The sequence below is a fragment of the Rhea americana genome, unplaced genomic scaffold (assembly GCF_003343005.1).
Source record: "Rhea americana isolate MKP2758 unplaced genomic scaffold, rheAme1 scaffold_2, whole genome shotgun sequence".
NCBI classification, from domain to species: domain Eukaryota; kingdom Metazoa; phylum Chordata; class Aves; order Rheiformes; family Rheidae; genus Rhea; species Rhea americana.
In genome coordinates this window covers 12,159,036-12,176,428 of record NW_028186149.1, presented here as the reverse complement: position 1 = coordinate 12,176,428, position 17,393 = coordinate 12,159,036, and the positions used below count along the sequence as shown (strand labels likewise).

Genomic DNA, 17,393 nt, shown 5'->3' with positions numbered 1-17,393 from the left:
ATGGAAAATCGTGAAGTGCTTGTGAGCAGCTGCAGTGCTCATGATAATGAAAATCTTTGCAGCTACAAACAAAATCCATCAGTATCACAGGAGCTGCTTTTGGAAGACCARCTTAGAAGGAAGTTAAAATTCTTCTTCATGAACCCATGCGAAAAATTCTGGGCCCGAGGCAGGAAACCTTGGAAACTTGGGATTCAGCTGCTCAAAATAGCAATGGTGACTATCCAGGTGAGTGACTCTGGAAGCGGGATTGTTCTTAGTCTATGAGAATTCGAATAAGGAATGCAAATGAAAAATGCTATTCTTGGTCTGCTGTGGAAAGAGGGAGAGGACAGACTGCAAAACTATCATCCTAGCTGCATATATGCAGTTTAGATGGTATAATGGATATGAGACGGTATAATTTTCTCGTAAAAATATTGACTGAAAAATGGCTTTCCTAAGAGTGGAGATTATGGTAACCATGTTTAAGGATTTTACCTTACTTTTTACTTTATTTTTTAAGGATGTCTTGCATGTCTATTCTCCCGCAGCACCTTCTTTGTTCTRAGTGTGTGTGTTGGTGGGAAAGGAACAGTGGCTTGTATTACAATATCATGGTCATAAAAAAGAGAATTTGGTAGCTGTTTCATGATGTTTACTTGTGTCTTGCATATGGTATATCAACTCTCTTGTTCTGAATAAACCTGCAATTCTGCCCCACTCTTCCTCTCASCCAGCCTTGTACCAYGTATWTAAGCTAACAAATTTATCTGATGCTTAAAATGCAATTATTTGTCTCAAAGTTCTTGGCTAAGGAAGAAGAAATTTTTTCATATAATCTTTATAATGACTCAGATAACAGTCCTTCAGAACTGTCTGCATGTTATTTAGATTTATGGTGGTGTCAGTGCTGTGAAAGTATGAACATAAGGAACATGTGTTTTCCATAGTTGCATGAATGATGTGAAGAATCACAGGTATACTAATTCTCTTGTGATACATCAGGCAGTATGTTTGTGTTCTCTACTTAACCACTGTTGTTTTAAATATATAGACATCCTCTGATCTTCATCTGTTCCTTTTTGTAACTAGAAATAAAATCTGATGGTAGAAGAATGTAAATAAGAAAGAAACTAATGTTGATTTATCTTTTTCAGAGAAAATTTGCCAGTAAGTAATTAAATCTTAGCACTATCGAATACTAGTGTAGTCTGGTGTCCCTACAACACTGAACTTGCCACAGAGCATTTCAGTATCTCTATRAGTGAGTTATCCTTATGAAAAGCCAGTTTGCATCAAGGCCTTAAAACCAGTCTGTAGACTACTGGTTCAAACTTATCTCCTGATGCATTTTTTTTTATAATACTTCTGATAATAGGTATGAAACAGTGGTCACTAAAGAGAATTGTGAGTCTCCACAAACAATACCTCACATTCTTCTAGAGACCTTTTCYGTCTTGGATAATATTTAGCAGGGTTTTACGCTAACTTTTCATGAACAGCTGCAGTATATTTTTTAACAGCTACAAAGGTTAGCCTGTTACAAGCACAGTGTTCATCAGTTCATCAGTCTCAAAGCACCTTTCACCCAAACTTGAGGGAGAGATGTTTGCTTTTCTGAGATGTTCTTAATTTTGTTTTTCTACACTGGAGTTAGGACTTCAAAGTGGGATCTGGTTATGTCCTGTTCTACCTTTTTGGCTGAGGAACACTGATACTCCCTGAGGCAAGTCATTTTAATGTCAGGCGGAACTAACAAACCATATGTAACAGTATTTGGGTAGCTTGGATTTGAGGTGGTATCCTTTTCTTTTTTAAAAGGTGAGTCTTTGGCTAAGCTACCGTTAAATGTGTTAAAGAAACATTCTTGACACTTGGTGTTTCCTTGAAGTTTTTTGACCTGCTGTGAAATGGAGTAGCATGCATGTAAGTAAGTGCTGTGTCTATTAGTGTGATGAAAGAGGGACTGTTTGTGGGACAGTATTTGAATTTTAATCCAGAAGCCAACTTTGTCTTCAAACAGGAAATATAAATGTCTTTTTCAGCTGGTGGTTTTTGGATTGAGCAATCAAATGGTGGTTGCTTTCAAGGAAGAGAACACTGTAGCATTCAAACATCTCTTCTTGAAAGGATACATGGACAGAATGGATGAYACATATGCTGTATACACACAAATAGATGTTTATGACCAGATATTCTTTGCAATAAACCAGGTAAGAGTTGTCGCTACAATGTATATAATACACATGCTCTTTACCCCTGAACGTTTTCTTCTTCCTYCTTCTTCGACTATGTCTCAAACTGAGCTTGTACCAGTCTCTTAAAACAAGAACGTTGACTTGTTCAGTTTTTTTTATAGAGGACTCCTCAAAGAAAAGTTTTAAATTCCAAATAAGCTAGGCTTTTTTGGAATAAAAACTAGAATAACTAATTAAAAAAAAAAAAAAAAAAGGAAAAGAAACAAAGAAGAAAGTCAGAATGACTCCTTGCAGGAACTTTGAACTTTTCATGCCACATCTTTGCTCCAGAGCTGACTCTTCCTGGGCTTGAGCAGTCTTATCTTCCTTCTTTCCAAAGGGGGACCATCTAGAGACATTTGTCAAAGGAACCACACTCAAACTTGAACAAACAAATAAAATGGATACCAGATAATGAATAGCACCAGTTACACACAAAGCTATAGCTCTGGATTGCTYCTCCTTTTTTTTGATGGTGCAAACGATTCAGCCTCTGTTGTCTTAGATACAAACAAATCAGTAATGCTTTTTCTCTTAAGCTATTTCACTGAGTTGTCTAGAAATTAGTACTACAGGTCAGAGCATGTTATTACATAAGCAAAGATTCAGTAATACAGATCTTCCTACTTGGCCTACACACTACAGAGTTTTTGTGTGGTGTGTATCATTAGAYAACCTGTTAACAGTCAATGCTTGTGGTACTTGTGTAAAGAAAAAATATAATCTGGTTCTATTTAGTGAACAAACCTGATTTATACTGTCAAATCTCCGTGCTTAATAAAGCATAAAACTCTTTGATGGCTAATTTGTTGCTCAAGTGACTTCTAATCACAAATGCRAAAGGCTGGTCTGTAACAAGCAGACCTGCATCTTACCGTGACATTCATGTGAAGCACTCAGCTGCCAGAGAATGCTTCTCTAATCCCAAGCTTCCTGGCAGTTGTCAGATAGGTATCTAAACTGTGACTTTAATACCTTATAGAACATGTAATTTAGCTCATCTTCCTTAAATTTTGAAGTGGATATTGCTGGATTGAAAAAGAAGACAATCATCCCAGGTGCTACAGCACCAGAATATACCATCATATGGAGATGTGCTACTTCTGCACAGACCTCTCTTAAACCTAAATATTTATTTGTCTTAAAGTCCTAGGGAGGTAAATACAAAAATCTGTACATCAGTTCCTCATTTCACAGATAAGGATAACAATACTGTCTTACTTCAGGGAAAGAGAGGTGAGGATTTAATGCAAAGATCTGGATGTATGAAGAGCTTACATACACATAGACTCCTGTGAGGACAGCAGAGTAAGATACAGTAAATTACTAAATTATTAAACACAAAAATATATTTCTTCCAGAGTTACAAAACACACAAATGGAAAAAATGGTATCTGACAGACAAAAATTTTTACAGCCATTTGGAAGGAGAGGATACAAGCTACTACTTTATTCTTGATATTAAATAATACAAATTTTATTGTACTGACTTTCCAGCTATCACTGAATATGGGACAAACTCAAAAATTGTTAAAGAATAAATTAAACTTAGTRAAAATTTGGCTTTAGTCTGGGAACATGCAATGCAGGTAGAATGGAATGTTTTTCTACTTTTCCTATACTGTGTCTTTGATTGTTGTGCAGGGGACTGAAGCCTACAGACAGGGGCTAAACTAATAAGGTTTTAAATAGAGCGGAGAATTAATGGAAGACTAGGTAAAGCCTAAAGAGACTTTGATCTTACTATTTTGCCTATACTAGAAGCAGGAAGGCAATTAAGTATGTACTACCATATGAGCTCTAATATACCGAGGGTCTGGTGTGTTAAGGAGATCCTTTGAACTGGATGTAATAACCCTGTGACCAGAGCTGTTACCCCCATTACATAAAAGCAGATATATGCTATCACATAGTTTTCTATGTCATTGTTCAATGTATTAGGCTTCTCATAAATAACGTATTGCTAAATTAGTTGCTGAAATAGTTGACTATTGCTATATACCTAGAATAAAGCCATTTCTGAAAAGAACTGATGGACAAATCCACAAATCCATTGTTTTGTCAGAGAAAAGAAACAGAGTACATGTCATTGCCAGACTATTAGATTTGTGGTGACATCCTTAAAGCTAGTTAGTATATTAATATTGCACTAAATGAAGTCCTTGTATCAGAGCCAGCATGCTTTGCAAATAGTGAATTAGGCTTTCTAGCAARGATTGTAAACAAAGAAAAAATGGTAAGCAAAGAGTTATTTAGATGATAATTCTGCATTTCTTGCCTTTGCCAAGTACCTTAAGAGTATTTGAGGAGTATTTGTAGAGTGGTGTAGCATAGGTTTCCAAATTCTTTAGGTGAACTTTCAAATAAAAAGATGGGTTATAGCACAGATCCAAACACTTCCAGCTTTTTCAGAAACTAGCATTTCTGGTGTGTCTGACTTGCCTTGTCTATTTGTTCTGAACTTGAGTACTTACAGCTGCCCAACATCTCTGTTGGAAACCATGCTTACAAAAAGAGGGGAGCAGAAGAGACAGCTCTGGCCATATGTCAGCAGTTCTACAAGCAAGGAACCATCTGTCCTGGAAATGACACCTTTGATATAGACCCAGAGATTGTGACTGGTGATGAATCTAATGTATTGTATCAGTTCTTTGGGAGGAGGGACCTTGAAATTATGATGAATTCTTAACAAGTGTCTAGTATTTTACAGTCCTATCAAATGATCTGTATTAAACTTCTTACCAACTAAAACTGGTAAGAAAACTACTGTATAACTAACTCTACTCCTTACTTCCAACAAAACAGCTGTTTATTCCTACTGCCACAAAAACGTGATGGGCCATTAGCACCCATGATTGTCTAATGGAAGTATTTCAGGCTAATTTCATAAATCTTCCCCTGTGAAGCAGGATTTAAAAACTTCATTAATGAGGAATAACTTGGGCGATGTTCATTTAAGCARACTGGCCTCCAAAATGGCTCACCACTTATGCGTGTGATCTTGGCTATTCTAGTCAACAGCTCTTAGAGCCTTGAGAATGGGAAAGGCAGGTTACGGTTAAAAGGCACGTGATAACCTGTCTGATATTACTGTGTGTATTTATCCCTTACAGACTGCTTGTACATTGAACCAATGTTGCCTTTAAACAATAGAACTGTAGGAAAGCACAATTTGAATTTCAGTCTGGATTTCCACAGGTGAGGAAGAATATTTGCTGCCTGTATTGATGTATTCCTGCATTTTCCCCTGTGAAAACCTAATATGAAACTGTATTGCAGACTAGTGACAGTACAACTTGTGTTCAATCTGAAGGCAATCAACCTACAGACTGTTCGCCATCATGAACTCCCTGACTGTTATGATTTCACCCTGACAGTACGTAGAAGCCTGCCGTGTGTCTTTCTCTTCAAGATGAAAACTAACTCTTACTGATTTGGTCAGTGTAGAGGGTTTTTTTTTGAGAGTGTTGGGTATCACTAAGTGGTCCCCAGTGGTGTCTGGATTACTTTGTCATGACCTAGTATCCCATGAATTGTTAGTTGCAACTGTAGGAGGTTAAGCTTTAAGTACTCCTGATGATATACTTCTTAAGCACTTGTTTGGCTTATAGCCTCGTGTGCTCTATTCTGCTTGAAGTATTCTAAAAGCATAAACCTCTTCTCTTTAGAGAGATGCTTCTAGGAATAGTTATTTTCAGCTCGTGGAGGAATTTAAAATTTTTTCACTTGTATTTTGATATCTAGTTGATCAAGGAATTTGTAGCAAATTGCAAATTTGTGGCAAACTTGTGGTCCAACATCTTACGTCTTTGGGTTTAAAAAATGTTTATCTGAATAAACTGGAACTACCTTAAGCTTATTTAAGTTTTATAACTTCTCCCCTAGGAGTCTTATTCTGAATCATTATGCAAGGTTAGCAATGCAATATGCTAAATATAAAATGGTTTAAATGTAAAAAGGCATGCACTTTTTATTAATATTTTTTGTTGATACAGATAGTGTTTGATAATAAAGCACACAGTGGAAGAATTAAAATAAGTCTAGACAACGACATAGCTATCAGGGAATGTAAAGACTGGCATGTTTCTGGATCAAGTAAGTGATATAAATGTGTTCAAATTTTCGTTTGTCACACTAGCACAATGTTTGTTAACCTTTTCTTTATTGAAAAATGAGGTACTATTGATATATATCATCTAAYAGATACATTCTAAATCCCATTTTCTAAAGAATTGTTTTGCTTTTAAATTTTTGATTTGAAATCTTGGCAACCTAGCCATACCATTACTCTCATTAGCAGTTCTCAAACCTTGTACCATTGATACTTTCAACCATAATTTTTTCCACAAATGACTGTTTATCCTTCTAATTTTAGCTATTAACTTTATGCTCTTCATTGGTTAAGGCAGGGCTGTGAACCATTGTTACGGTGCTAAGCAGCAGGTCATATGATAATGGTGGAAAGTTGAAACTAATTYACTCTTATTAGTCCTTATTACTTGTGTTAGGACTTAACACAAGGGAAAATAAGAAAGCACTCTTGTTAAGTACTGCCGGACTGAAGTGGCTAGAAACACATCTAATTGCTCCTTAAATGTTTTGGGGCATGTAGTTGAGTGTAACTGAGATGCAAAGTATAGTTAGGTATCTTAAATCAGTTAGTAGCAAGAGCACCCTTTGTTAGCAGCTGTTGGATCTGGTCAAAGCTCGTATGAAATCTTTTAGATTGGCAAAGCTAATCTGTTTGGAAGAAGTTTTCCAAAAGTCTAAATTCCATTTATTGTTTCTCACTTTTTTGCTGAAATAAGCAATAAGATGAATAAGATCTGTTTTTCTATTTTGCTGCTTGCATCTTTGCTATGTCAACATGAGGAAATTCCCCCATAAAGAGCTCGTAGCAAAAAGGAGACTTCTTTGTAATGATCCAGATTGCAATTAATTTTGGGAACTTAATGAAATGCATTAGAGAAGACAAAACACACCACTTACGCAAATACATACTCCACTAACAGCCTTAATCAACTAGCATTGCTAGCTGCCGTGTTATGAATGCACACCAGATGACATGCTATCTAATAGATTGCTTGTGCAGCAGTATGATATGGTTTTGATACCAGGCTTCTGATTCACACTGGTTATCTATGTAGATTGCCTAGCATCCAGCTCTATTAAGAGTTTCAAAATCATCTGGAATACCCTGTACTGTATTCTAAACCRAAGGAAAAATAGACAGGCAATGATTTGCAAATGGATACCAATAAATTGTGTTTATTTTGTATTAAAGTGCAAAATCAACTTAAATGCCAACAGTACATGTGTTAGTCGCATTTGTATAAGCAAGTAGTAGGTAGGCTCTTCTTGGGTAGAATTTTGTGAAGGTAAGTATCTTTGTGAAGTCAAGTAGAAGTTCAGCATCCTGTTTTGGAGAATTGCTGCCTGTTCTTGCAATTTTAGTGTTAATTTGTTACAATTTTTTTTCAAACATAATACCTCTTTTAGTATTAAAAATCTAGTCCTTCTTATCGTGTCTCCATCTAGTTTCAGCTGTATGATAAGTATAACAAAAAGCAAGATGTCCTGCGGTAGTTTTGGTGCAAAATTTGACCTTAATTGATCAAGCATGTGACTTCTAGTAACATAAGAGATGGGGAATGCATGTCCAGCTGGTCTTGGCTATCTGAACAGCTATGCAAATTATCTGCATTGCTCTGGCAGAGAAAATTCATCTGATAGTCAAATACTGGCCTGGAAGAGAAGATACATACTGTAAAATACCTGGGATTTTTTTTAGACAAGATCTGTGGTTCCAAAGGCCAGTCCAGCACTTGTAAGTTGGAGAACTCCACCTCTAATTCTGCAGGGTTTTAAGAAGCGCTCACCTTCTGACRTGTGATATTTTTGATGTAGTATCAGCCCTCCTAAATTATTTGAAGGGGTATATCTAATGCAGGTATGTTTGTGTCTCATGAAAATATTAGACAAGCTTAAAAGGGAGAAGTACCAAGATTTTTCTTAATTCAGTTGTATAAACATAATAAACAGCAAAACTTGATTCTTACTTGAATATTCAAGCTGTTCCACAAGATTAAATGCATCTCATTTTAAACATCTTCATTTTTGTTCTTTTAGTACAGAAGAATACTCATTACTTGATGATCTTTGATGCTTTTGTTATCCTGACTTGTCTGGCCTCATTGATCCTTTGCACACGATCAGTGGTTAAAGGAGTTYGGCTCCAAAGGGTGGGTATAACTCTTTCTGTGGAATGTCTGTGTGTCTTTTGTTAGTCTGATTAACTTCTTTCTTGCCTTCTTCCCCCTAGGAATTTGTAAGTTTTTTCTTACATTATTATAAGAAAGAAGTATCTTTCAGTGATCAAATGGAATTTGTCAACGGATGGTACATCCTGATTATAGTTAGTGATGTCTTAACTATTGTTGGATCAACTTTAAAGATGGAGATACAAGCCAAGGTAAGATATTTACATTTTTAGGCAGAAGCMAAACTGGTTATGTTGGTCCCAGCTAGATTTAAATTCTTCAGAGGACTCCAGGCTGGTGCAACTTGATTCTGACTGGTATGAAATTTTAAAACGCCTCTCTTCTCGAACTAAAATTCAGGTGTTTTGTTTCCAGTTTTGAGATTTAAAAACTCCAAATATCACTAAATGTTATAATTCTGTTCCTCTTTGCTCTTTTCTGTGACTTCAAGAAATAAAATTAACTTTATCTCTGAAAGTTCAAGACTGTTGACTTCTTCTCCTTTCCCCATTTAGGACCACTTATCCTTGCTAATTTGTTGTGATTTTTCAGTTAGCCTTTAACTTTCTGTTTCACATTTAACACGTTTAATGTGTTCTCTGGCATAGAGAATCACTCCTTAAATGTCACTTTGCTGCTTTCCCAGCTCTGGTTTCCAGCATGTACATAATTGACAGCCTACAACCAGACTGTGGCTGATTTTTTCTAATATAAACTTGCAGAAAAAAATCTTCATTAGCATACTACATACAGCTAGAATTAGTGAACAAAAARAATTACAATTTGCTATCCTCAGGCATCCTAACATTCAGATAATGTCGTTCTTCACCAAAACTATAGCAGACTTTGAAGTGTGACATTGCAACACAATAGACTTTGGACTATAATGATGAAAGGATAATTCTGAAATCCATCTGGTGACAGCTTGACTGTCACAGATGCCCTGCACAAATTGCCTTATCTTATCTTAGGAGCTATAAACTCAATTCTGAGAAATAAAAAGAAGCTAAGAGGAAGTTAGCTTAGATAAGAGGTAACTCCATCCTGTTTTGGGATAATGTGAAGATGAGAACAAGACTGGAGTAAGATCTTGCATTTTGGATTCCTGTATCTTACATATCTAAATATATATGTTTAGATATGTGTTTTTCCTAAAACAGTATTTTACTAAAACTCTTCTCTACAGGTACATTTCATTCATTTTGCAAGCCTTGTGGATCATATAGTAAGATATTATTCCGTGTCAYCACATGAAAGTTAACAGCTGAATAACTGTAAATGTTCATATTAAAGTGGCCTAAATTTGTTTTTTTATCAAGCTGCAAGTGATTTTTTTCTAATATACAAGATTAGCCAGCCCTTAGATGAATAAAAACAGAAGATAGTGAAGATTTTATTCAAGTAAGCTGTCCTAATCTAAGTAGAACATCCTATTTTGGAACCATTGCATTACAAAGTAGAGCTGCAATTCAAGCAACAGTGTATGTGCTAACTTGGATGAAAGTAGGCCAGTGTGTGTAGGTGGAAAAACAGTGACATGTCAATAAAATATTCTGCTTACAACTAACTAGAAACTAATTATTGTTCTCCCTGATAACATTCTACAGCTGCTTGTTCCTTTCTACATAAAACAATCTTCCTTAATATTTATCTGAACCTTTTTCTTCCTTTCCTTTTTCCTTTTTCCTTTTTCCTTTTTCCTTTTTCCTTTTTCCTTTTTCCTTTTTCCTTTTTCCTTTTTCCTTTTTCCTTTTTCCTTTTTNTTTTTCCTTTTTCCTTTTTCCTTTTTCCTTTTTCCTTTTTCCTTTTTCCTTTTTCCTTTTTCCTTTTTCCTTTTTCCTTTTTCCTTTTTCCTTTTCCATGCTTTTCTATGCTTTCCTTTTTGTTTTCTATGCTTTCCTTACATACTGGAAGAACTTTTTTTACTCTTCAGTTCTAAAAGCACATACATTGGGATGTGGTAGAGAATTTCCCAAGCTGGTATTGGGAATCTGTTGATGCAGTTGCTGGATTCTGGAAGCAACATAAAAATGTTTGCAGTGCTACTCTGCAGAATTTAGTGAGTCAAGTATAGAGCAGTGTGTCTGCAGCTGTGGTGCATATGTAATGCGTATGTATGCATAATGTCTATACATAAGGCATGTGAAATGAATTACACTTTCAAGTTCCTGTGCTCTTTGGTGGGACTTTTGGTCTCTATTATATATTGCCCCAAATAGTTTTTAACGGGAGAAATTTCCAAGGAAAACAAAATTTCTTAGCAGATCTAGGTAGTAATTAGAGTTGTAGTTTAGAACCTGTCAGTTGTTTTAATACTTGATTTTATTTATTCTTTTTTTTTTTTTAGAGTCTGACAAGTTATGATGTCTGTAGCATACTCCTAGGAACATCCACTATGCTTGTGTGGCTTGGAGTCATTCGCTACCTAGGTTTCTTTCAGAAGTATAATGTAAGGATCTCCTGGGATCTTCGTGCTGTTGGTATTTATTTTGTTTGTTGCTATAAGACAACTGGAAAAAATTCCTGGTTGAATTCTAARTGTTTGTTTTGGTTTCTGCAGCTTCTTATTTTAACACTGCGAGCAGCATTGCCTAATGTAATGAGGTTCTGTTGTTGTGCTGCTATGATCTATCTGGGCTATTGTTTCTGTGGATGGATTGTACTGGGACCTTACCATGTGAAGGTAATATGGCTTGACATGAAAAAGACAACTTGAATATTAGGATGGATTCCAAGTAAATGGAATTTACTTACGTTACTACTGCTCTTTTCTAGGTTTCAATGACAAGGCTTCCCTTAATATAAAAATAGTGCATCTTCAACATGATGCTGCTCTGTTTGAGGAGTCAGACTTTCATGACTCGGTCAGATTTTCCTCTAGTTATGAAAGCTCTGAGTCAGAAGTGGAAGATGCTGTGACTCCCAATCACATGCGGGGAGTCTTATGTGGTATTTTGAGAAACAAAATTTCATTTTGCAGAACACTAGTATTAGACTATAGCTTTCAAGACTCTATCCTTGCCCATTATAAAACTGAAATTGGCTTATCCACTCTAGCAAGAGTTTACACGTGAATGAATTGAGTGTGTTTAGGGGGCTGATGACCTTTGTTCATTCCCCAAATGTTTTCCTGTTAGCACTACACTTTGTTGTACTCTAGAGATACAAAGGCTGAGATCCAAGGCAGCCAGTCAGCAGCTGTGCATCGTATTCATGTTATGTACAGTCTTCGAATTCAAATAAAGTAGCCATCAGTGTTCTTGTCTTTTTCCCCTTCCTCTAGTTCCGTTCTCTGAATGTGGTTTCTGAATGCCTTTTTTCATTGATAAATGGAGATGACATGTTTGCAACCTTTGCAAAAATGCAGCAGAAAAGTTACTTGGTGTGGTTATTCAGCAGGATCTACCTCTACTCCTTCATCAGTCTGTTCATCTATATGGTGCTAAGTCTCTTCATTGCACTCATTACAGATACATATGAAACCATCAAGGTAAACATGAACTCTTACTTTTTGTTTGGAGTAAAAAGGCAAGATTGATGTTATTGAGACTCATCTTGCTCAATCTTTTGACTTGTTGTGTATGCCAATTTAAAGAATAAACATAATGATTACTTCTGAGGGTATATAGAGAAGTGACATGGACAGATGTTTAATCTTTCCCCATTTCAGTTTTCTTACAAGCCTATCTGATTTCCTGTTCCAATGGAAACTAAATAGCTACTTAAAAATCAGTGATTTCATATTCAGCTGTTTGAATCTTCTAATTTCAGCCTTGGCCAGTATCTGAAAAGTGGTCTTGGAAGGATTTGTATGTTTAGCCTTGTTAAAAATTGAATTAACTATTTTTTTTTAAGCACTACCAGCAAGATGGCTTTCCAGAGACAGAACTTCAGACATTTATATCGCAGTGCAAAGACTTACCAAACTCTGGAAAGTACAGGTTAGAAGAGGAGAGTTCTGTATCTCTTTTTTGTTGTTGTGATGGTAGGTACCTGAGTTGAAATTATACATTAATATATATCCAAAGCAGCACACCACAAACTGTTCATGGTCAAATGTTTATGAAGAATAAACAAGGAAGGGATGGGGGAAGGGGGAAAAAAAAAAGCAACAAACATGAACTATTTCTAGTGCTCTAGAATGGAACACTTTATTGAAATGTCTCCAGCCAACAAACCTTTTGGTAGAGGTAAGGGAACCCTTACATTAGGAATTACTTAACATATCCAAAACAGTACAGAAAGTTAGAGAATGTATACAGTAACTTGGGAACCCTTTATGTGGAACACGCAGGCATTTACACTTCCTGTACTAATTGCAATTGTCAGGAGTTACTGAATTTATTCAGTGTTGTCTTACCCCATCTTTAATAATATCTTATGCAGTAGGTTGTCTTAACTCAAATGGCAGCAGTTCTAAAACTTAGAGAGAAAAGCAACCTGTCAACATACTAAGRTAGCATTCAATTCAAGATATTAGCACAGCATTTGGAAGAGCRTCGCCTAACTTCCGTTACGGAAAGCTTAATATACTTAAATTATCTGAAGTTTTGTTTCTTCAGGAATACTGATTASAGAACACATGTTTTATATTTAACCTGGCTGGCAGCAGCTCTGTGTCTCGCTTGCAGAAGGATCCCTTGGTGGGGGAGCCTTAAAACATTGCCAGCTTGATAAAAAGATCAAAGGAACTTGCAGCTTATTGATACTGGGCTTTTCTGGTGTGAATGATATATTGTTATATGTTGTATAGAATATACTTACGTGAGGAAGGAAATGGGGGCRTATTTTGGAGCAGGGATAAAATAAAACTTGTAGTGAGACAGTCTAGAATTGAAAGCCATTATTCCGACTGATTGCTTTGAGAGGGAAGTGTGGGATGAAGCAGAGTAGGCCATTTTGCTTCTGGGTAAAGGGTACTGAAATGTTAATATTTCCTCTTCTACACACACCAGACACAAACCCTCATACAAGGCGGGACAGGGGGATGTAATCCTCTTGCCACTGACTTGGGTCAGATTAGGACTTTAGAAGACCATTCAAAAACGAGAACTTGGTTACTCTCAAGCAAKTTGTTCTTCAAGAACATTGGGCAGTCAGCAGAGCTCTGGACTCAAAGGGGGCTGTTGGCAGTTAAATGCCTGATTTCAGAATCTTATTTTCTAAACTGATTGCCTACTCGTTAATCATTTTATCGTGGTGGCAAATATTTTGATCTATGTGAATTCCTCATAACATGCATGTTAGTGTTACAAACTGTTTTTATCTGAAAATAGTGTAGGTCTTTCTCTAGAAGGTAAACTAGAGGCTGGCTTTGCAGTTACCTATAAGTACTGAACATTGTTTCTTTAGCTAAGTAGTCAGTCCTTCTGGCTTTACTTTGAAATAAATGATACATAGGAATAAATAAGTATTTCAGAGAGAAAGGTATGGATGTTTCATTATGGATTCTATGGCTTGTGCTCCTTAAATAGTCATATGATCCTATAGTATACCAAAGGCTTCTCTTAAATTCTTGTAAATATTCAAAATGTTTTCTGGTGGTTTGTAGCACTTCTCTTATCAGTATTTGTCAAATGATTTAATTAAATAGTTCAGGAAGATTTTCAAGGCTCCATGTTTAATGAAATTATTATTTTGATGTGTGTATCTGACTTTTCTCCTCCTTTCCTGTGCAGGTCCTAGTGAAGATATTTAATGGATTGTGTGAACATATTTTGGAGATTTTAAAGCACCACACATTTTAAGAACTGGATCATGGTCTTGGTGGAAAATCTTACACCTTAAGCCTAAATTTTCTTTTCTCTAAAAATAGTGCAAGCCTGTGGAAGAGCTTGTGATAAACATAGTCTTTCTGATTGGGCACTCTCACTTCTAATTCAGGTTTGGGTTTTTTTTAAGCTTTTTYCTACTCATTTCTTAAGTTAAATTGCACTAGAATACAAAGGACATTACAATGCTGTGTTCAGAGACTTGGCTAGATTATACAAGTAGACTAGAAATGCAGTAAATAAGTTTCAGCTATACATAGAAATAATATTGCACAACTGCAGCTTTGACTACCAAACTAGCCCTCAGTACTGCAGGCATTATTCACCTACAGCTGACGATTTAGTGAGTGAATTAAAGCACACTCGAGTGCCTTCAGGCTTTTTGTTTTTCCACAGTTGTAGTAAAAATAACTAAAATTATGAAATTCAGTGTAACTTGCTTCTGGAGACAGTACAGTGAATTGATTCAAATATGGCTCAGACTGTAWAATAAATACTTATGTCAATGTTAGTTTTGCCATTTGACATAACTGGCAGTCTCTTCTCAGAGAGGCCAGGTATATGGCAGCCCAAAACTAAGTTTGAGGGATGAGTTGAATGGAGAAATGTAGATGTTCTCCTTTATTTAAATTCTAGCTAGGATCAATTACAGTCTTCAGCTTTTTAGCAGTGTGCTGACCTTATGCTTTTAAAGAAAAAGATAAGAGCACTTTCAAAATATCTATTTTTTTAATTTAAAACCTTCCTCTGGTACCCTGGTTGGTAAAGCTGGAGACTAAATTAAGTTAAATATGTGAGACATAAGACTCAGAGTCCTATCTCTCCACACTTTAGAAGCTGGATGTTTCAAACCAAGCTAATAATCTGGTCTGCTCTCTAAAACTTTAGATCATATTAAAAAAAAGGTTAAATTTTGATAGCTTAGTTTATATGCTTTTTTCATTGTGATACCATTTAAAGGATGCCTTATTTTCTGTAGTCTATTCACTCTAGGAGCAGAACAGAAAAACAAAGGGAAGCATGTTTTAGATAGCTTGCATTTGTAAGCAACAATCATGCAGGTATTTGTGAAAATGTATAATGAAGTGCTATATACTGTGCACAAACATGGAGGACACTAAACATACTCTGTCTGAATGTTTACATATTGTAGGAATGTGCTACAATAAACATTTGCAGTTGCAGTAAGTATTGGGTGCGTCTGTATTCATTTTAAGAGTAAATATGTTGCCAGGTTAATACAGGAGCTTTTTCATAGCAATATGTAATTTCTGGCATGAAACAGAGTGCTGAGTGTGCGAACTCACATAGCCTGTAGTCAAAATAGTTGGTGTGGACCTTGATCAGGGTCTGTTCCCAGTTAGGTCTTGTCTAAGCTTTTCAGAGTTTGTCGTTGAATCAAATAAGCAAGTATTGAACCTGAAAATGCTTGTCCTACGTTATGTGATGTTCAAATTCAGTAAAGGCAAACCAAATGCAAGGTATAGTCAAAACTATTAACAGTACCTAAAAGTTTCCTGTGTTGAGATACTTGTCTTCCAGCAGTCACCTGAGATTGTAGACTTAAATCTTTTCAAAGAGATTCAAAGCTACCTCGCCTTGAAAAGCAAATACTAAATGACTGTCTGTTCTGTTGACACTTTAAATTCCTTGCGGATCTTTGGCAACACACTAGATAATCACTATAGTATAAAACAATTTGTGCAAGGAATTCTAACAAGGATGGCAAGCATTTTAGAATCACTGAACTGCAGAAGCTTGACTTCTTCTTAGCAAGGCTAAGCTTCTTAAGAAGCTAGGAGAAAGTTAAGATTTTGGTAGAAAATATAAAGCTTCTATGGAAAACAACTGTTCATTCAAGGTTTTTACCCATAATAAATCTTTCCTGATTTCTTCCCCTCAGTGAGTAATTTGCTCAAAATGCAGGTGCATTTTGTAAACAGCTATAAAGTACTTTTCTTTTCCAACACATCYGTAAGGTAAGTATTAACCTGATTTCATTTAGGAATGGGGCAGAATATATGCAGTGTCACTATTCATTTCTGAAATTGATGACAAATTTCAACACAGTTTTTCAGAACTCTAAAATATAAAATTCTTATAAAGTTTTACAGAAGCAGGGAGAAATCATGTTAATAGAAATCTGCAGTATGAACACAAGGCATGAAAAATGACAATGGGTGACCCCCAAAGCAGGAAAAGGTATCATGTGTGAATTCTTTTAATTTCTAGTAGAAGTCTGCTGCTGCAGAATGATTTCTGCTGCCTAAAGAGCAAGCTTCACTCTGAAGTTTGTTGTGCAGTGAGATCCCAGTTAGATTCTTTGAGAAACAACCTGTGATTATGATAAAGCTAAAAAGTCAGTCAACTGAGACACAAAAATTAAGTGGAAAACCATGCTCTGTTAGTTCTGTTATACTATGCAACTTTTAATTTAGCACTGCTGGCAGCTGTGTGCTTTGGGGGGGAGGAAAAGAGTTGATGAAAGGCAACTAATATTGAAACAATAATGGGCATGGTCCCAATGTGAAGCCATAGGGCAAGGACTAGCTTAGTTTAGGAGATGGTTGTGTAAAGCAAGGGATAGAATGGTGGGGTACGAAGAGGAACAACAAACCTGTTATAAAGCTACAGAGTAGCTACTGCATATTGTTTGTTATGGATGCTATGATGTGGGGAGAAGAAGAAACATACTCTGAAAGGTTATCTTACACCTGCCCAGTTCTGAAAATAAAACGAAACATTGTTTGTACTACATATCTGATATCTATCTATTTTGTTTTTTAAGAAAACCAGATACACCAGCATTTACTCTTCTGCTTGGTAATAATGTTGGCAATCTAAGTGCTTGCTATCCAGATTGCTGACCTTGCTTGATCCCTTGTGTTCAGGATCTCAATCCATGTTATTTGGCTCACGTGCGAAGCAGCTAGTCTGTCCTGTTTTCTAGTCTACTGGCTGTGTTGAAGAAAAAGTGCAGCTCTAGCAGGAAATCTGTGTTTACATCTGTGTGGTGTCTGCTCCTGTTGGATTTGTGGTGGGGCTTTTTACCCTTGTTTCTTGTCACAATACGGTGTGCCGGTTAAGGACTCACAGAATCAAAAACCACAACAATTAACTCTTCTTCTTCTTCTTTTTTTTTT

The 17,393-nt window shown here is 36.1% G+C and overlaps 1 protein-coding gene across 1 annotated transcript; it reads left to right on the top strand.

Annotated features, from left to right (window-relative positions):
• On the top strand, positions 1 to 14,273 carry MCOLN3 (mucolipin TRP cation channel 3). The gene is made up of 13 exons (XM_085303721.1): positions 1 to 228; positions 2,028 to 2,195; positions 4,687 to 4,840; positions 5,333 to 5,417; positions 5,499 to 5,595; positions 6,215 to 6,314; positions 8,349 to 8,461; positions 8,542 to 8,691; positions 10,827 to 10,928; positions 11,040 to 11,162; positions 11,763 to 11,969; positions 12,335 to 12,464; positions 14,158 to 14,273. Exons 1-13 carry the CDS (start codon positions 1 to 3, stop codon positions 14,175 to 14,177), a joined length of 1,677 nt encoding a protein of 558 aa, XP_085159847.1. The 3' UTR covers positions 14,178 to 14,273.
• Positions 14,274 to 17,393: the final 3,120 nt, after the last annotated feature.